General features: G+C 44.2%; 1 protein-coding gene across 1 annotated transcript; it reads left to right on the top strand.

Moving 5' to 3' along the window:
- The first annotated feature begins 590 nt into the window (after positions 1-590).
- On the top strand, positions 591-4,437 carry LOC108772247 (uncharacterized). The gene is made up of 3 exons (XM_018537743.1): positions 591-597; positions 650-1,050; positions 1,159-4,437. The coding sequence occupies exons 1-3, from the start codon at positions 591-593 to the stop codon at positions 4,435-4,437; spliced, it is 3,687 nt and encodes a 1,228-aa protein (XP_018393245.1).
- Positions 4,438-4,627: the final 190 nt, after the last annotated feature.

Here is a 4,627-nt window from a genome sequence, read left to right as displayed (position 1 = left end):
ACGCGCGTGGATTGGGAGGAGAAGCTTGGATCTTCTACAACCTATCCCACTTTAAAAGAGTTCGAGGAGTTTGTCGCCGGTCGAACGCTAGCATGGGAGAGTTTAGCTTCTAACGTTACATCAGGCAAGCCCAATAAAGATAAAGGACGATCCTTCGGATTTTTAGGTAGGTCGGATGCAAAGTCGCGCAGTTTAGTTGCTGCCGCTTCCACGTCAAAAGAGGAATCTGAATGCCGCCTTTGCAAGTCCAATCATTCTCTTTTTTACTGCCCCACTTATATCGCGCAGTCCGTTGAACGTCGTAGACGCACCATTGCTAAATTAAATCTATGTTTCAATTGCCTAGGGAGACATGCTGCTAGTCAATGTCCAAGTACTCGTCGTTGTAAAAGATGCGGCAGTAAGCATCATACCACTCTGCATGACGAGCGTAGACCCTTCTCAAAGTCAGCGGTAAAGTCTGATCAAAAAATCTCAACTACTAGTACGCCGACGTCGCTAACATTAGCATCAGAAAAGAAATGACTAGGAAATCCCTTTATTGGCCACGCAGAATCAACTCTTAGTCATCAACTTACGTTACTTGCTACATGTCAGGTGAGACTCAAGGCATGCGACGGCAGTTTCGTTGCTATCCGTTTGCTTTTAGATCCAGGGTCTGAACTATCTTTTGTGACGGAGGAATTAGTAAACTTGTTAAAGTTACCTCGACAATCCGCGGCAATACCTCTCCTCGGTATTGGCAGCACTTTTTCAGGCCGTACTAAGGGCCTGGTACACGTTGAACTCTATTCAATGAGTAATATCTCTGATTCTTGTGAATTACGAGCATTTGTCCTTCCGCGATTGACGTCTGAGATACCGTCTTTTGAAGTAGACAATGAATCCTGGGCTCATTTTAGAAATTTACAGCTAGCAGATCCTCATTTCGGCAAACCGAGTTCGATTCAAATGATTATTGGCGCAGATTCATATAGTAAAATCATTAAGCCCGGGTTAATAAAGAATGAATCATCGTCACTTGTTGCACAGTTAACTTTGTTTGGATGGGTAATTTTAGGGCCCGTTAATTCTAAAATATATAAACAAAGTAAAGGAACTTATCATTGTTATATTGATAAAGATCTGCAAAATCTATTGACATACTTCTGGAAACAGGAAGAAATCCCAAATTCTAGTTCAGAAATTTTGAATCCGGAAGATGCTAAATGTGAAGAATATTTCCGTTCGACTGTTTCACGCGATCAAAACGGTCGATACATAGTTCGACTTCCATTGAAGTCTCCTGTGTCGCTGTTGGGAGATTCATCGTCCACAGCACTTCGATGCCTAACAAGAATTCAGAAACGACTCATGAATGAACCATCTTATTGCCAATTATATGTGGATTTTCTGCATGAATACGAGTCACTAGGTCACATGATTCCGGTTGCAGAGTCGGAAGCTCATATTTCTCCCTCCTTCTATTTGCCTCATCATGGAGTATTACGCGATAGTCAGACAACCAAACTTCGTGTAGTATTCAACGGATCCAGCCCCTCAAGCAGTGGTGTATCATTAAATGATATCTTGCACTCTGGCGCTAAATTACAGTCAAATATCTTCGACGTGTTACTTTTTTTTCGATTGAATCGATACGTTTTCTCATCTGACATATGTAAAATGTATCGTCAAATACTTGTTCATCAAAGCGATCAAGCCTTGCAACGCATTATGTGGTATGATTCGAATAATCAAATACGTCCATATCAATTAACAACCGTAACTTATGGATTAAACTGTGCCCCCTTTCTCGCCCTTCGCGTTATTCAACAACTTATAGTAGACGAAGGTCACCGTTTTCCTAAAGCTATCTCCTCATTGACTAAAGGACGGTACGTTGATGACATCTTTGGCGGAGCAGATTCAATAGAGGAAGCAAAAGAAATAATAAATCAGGTAAGCCAGCTCTGCATGGCGGGCGGATTTCCCCTTCAAAAGTGGAAAAGTAATTGTCAGGATCTATTAGATTTTTCATGGCCACCAACGGATAGTACTACAGCTGTAGAATTAGACTCCTCTCGTACTAAAGTGTTAGGCCTTACATGGCAGCCTCAGTCTGACATGCTCAAATTCACTTGCATGCCGTCAACATCTCAAAGTATCACAAAAAGGTCCACTCTATCGGATGTTGCTCAGCTGTACGACCCCGCAGGTCTTATCTCACCTGTAGTTGTTCAAGCCAAGATTTTCATTCAAGATCTTTGGCTGGCCAAAGTAGACTGGGATACTCCATTATCATCGGAATTACAAAATCGTTGGATAAATTTCAAACAGCAGCTATCGGCATTGAGTAAATTAGATATTCCGCGATGGCTTTATGTCTCCTCCAACGCTGTCTCAATTGAATTACACGGATTTTCGGATGCATCCCTGCGCGCGATGGCGGCGGTTGTCTACATCCGAGTCGAAACAAAAGATCTGGGAGTTCGAATAAATCTCATTTGTGCCAAAACAAAGGTAGCTCCACTAAAAAGGCTTACCGTTCCACGACTCGAATTGAATGCCGCATTAATACTAGCACGTCTAACATCCTGCGTACGGAACGTATTAGAGCTGAATCATAGTTCAATTTACTTGTGGACGGACTCTTCCGTGGCTCTCACTTGGATTACGTCCCATCCGGCGAAATGGAAGGAGTACGTTCGCAATCGAGTCATAGCAATACACGAACTAGTACCCACCGCTACCTGGCGTTTTGTACCTGGCAAGGAGAACCCTGCGGACTGTGCATCGAGAGGAATAAGCGCGCACGAGATCAAACAGCATTCTTTATGGTGGCAGGGACCGGCGTGGTTATCCCAAGCGCCCAACAATTGGCCTCAATTTAATCTTAGCTCTCCTTCAAATTTTGATTTAGAAGAAAATTGCAAACATGTGTGTGTTTCTCTCCGTAACAATCAGATTCTCCCTTGGGATCTCATAGATCGTTATTCCTCACTCACCCGCCTTTTACGAATTACCGCTACTTGTAAACGCGCAATTAAACGTTTTCGACGCTTAAATGAAGAGCCGATATCAAACCCACTCACCCCTTTCGAACTGCAAGAGAGTTGCCTTTTTTGGATTCGCCTAGTACAAAGGATCTACTTTCAGTCAGAAATCAGAATATTGTCAAGAGGAGAGCAATTATGTAAATCAAATTCCCTGATAAAACTTATGCCATTCTTAGACGGTGAAGGTCTTCTTAGAGTAGGCGGCCGGCTTCAGCACGCAAGTTTAGATTCTGACTTCAAACATCCTTTCATTTTACCACGTCAATCCCGACTTTCAACTTTAATAATTTCGGATGCTCATCTACGCACTTTACACGGCGGAACACAAGTGACGTTGGCACATATCCGTCAAAAATACTGGATTGTAGGCGGACGAGTTCCAGTCCGTTCCCATATTCTAAAGTGCATAAAATGTGCCCGTTACCGCCAGAATCGAGCGCAACAAATGATGGGTCAGCTCCCACAGCTAAGAGTCACTCCTTCTCGACCGTTCTTAAATTCGGGAGTTGATTATGCGGGACCAATATCGATAAAGACTTGGCGAGGAAGAGCCGCAAAAATTTACAAAGGTTATCTGGTCGTTTTTGTTTGCTTCTCCACCTCTGCCGTTCACCTCGAAGTAGTCACCGATTATACCACAGAAGCCTTTATTGCAGCCTACAAGCGATTTACCGCCCGACGTGGCATCTGTGCCACTCTACACAGCGACTGTGGCACCAATCTTGTCGGTGCCGATCGAGAACTACGACAACGCTTTGATCAAGCCTCGCAAGATTTAAAGGAACTGGCTACCAGACTCGCTGATCATGGCACGAAGTGGCACTTCATTCCACCTGCAGCACCTCACTTTGGAGGCAAATGGGAGGCCGCAGTTAAGTCGTCGAAATTCCATCTTCTTCGAGTAATTGGCGACTCGATACTCACATATGAAGAGCTAACCACTCTTATGACTCAAATCGAAGCCGTTTTGAATTCTAGGCCCCTTTGTCCACTAACGGAGGATGCAGATGATTTCGCGGCATTGACCCCTGGGCATTTCATTATGGGAGAGGCTCCTTCCGTGATTCCAGAACCTAATCTTATCGACCAACCCAGTTCTCGCCTCACCAGATGGCAACTCATCCGCCAAAAACTCGAACATTTTTGGAAACGTTGGCAAACGGAATACCTTCAACGATACCAAGCAATCTCGAAGTGGCATCATCCAAACATGGAAGTTAAGGAAGGCTCCTTAGTACTAATCGTAGATGAACGTTACCCCCCAGCTAAGTGGCCGCTGGCGCGAGTTGTTCAATTGCATCCAGGCAAAGACGGATTAATCAGAGTTGTCACTGTGCGAACCGCTACCTCTACTTTCAAGCGACCTATAGTCAAGATATTTATCTTACCCATCGAAAAATAGCCAGGAATATTCGGAAATCTTACTTCCGAAGGCGGGCGGAATGTTTGGGAAAGCGCGGGCTGTGATAGCGACAAAACGCTTCATGAGGAAGCGCCTTGAGCGCCTCTTATTCCGCGCCCTAGCAACGCGGCGCTTTTGTTTAACAACATTCATTCTTCTAGTTTTGCTAACGAAAAAGCTGCTTTCCTTT

The sequence above is a fragment of the Cyphomyrmex costatus genome, unplaced genomic scaffold (genome assembly GCF_001594065.2).
Source record: "Cyphomyrmex costatus isolate MS0001 unplaced genomic scaffold, Ccosl1.0 scaffold1818, whole genome shotgun sequence".
In the NCBI taxonomy this organism is placed as follows: Eukaryota; Metazoa; Arthropoda; class Insecta; order Hymenoptera; family Formicidae; genus Cyphomyrmex; species Cyphomyrmex costatus.
Note: the sequence above shows the minus strand (reverse complement) of the source record. Positions and strands in the feature narration are given on the sequence as shown.

Excerpts from the sequence above, each read along its gene's own strand:
- LOC108772247 (XM_018537743.1), top strand. Across the intron at positions 1,051-1,158 it reads AGTTAACTTTGTTTGGATGG|GAAGAAATCCCAAATTCTAG; the intron begins GTAATTTTAGGG and ends TTCTGGAAACAG.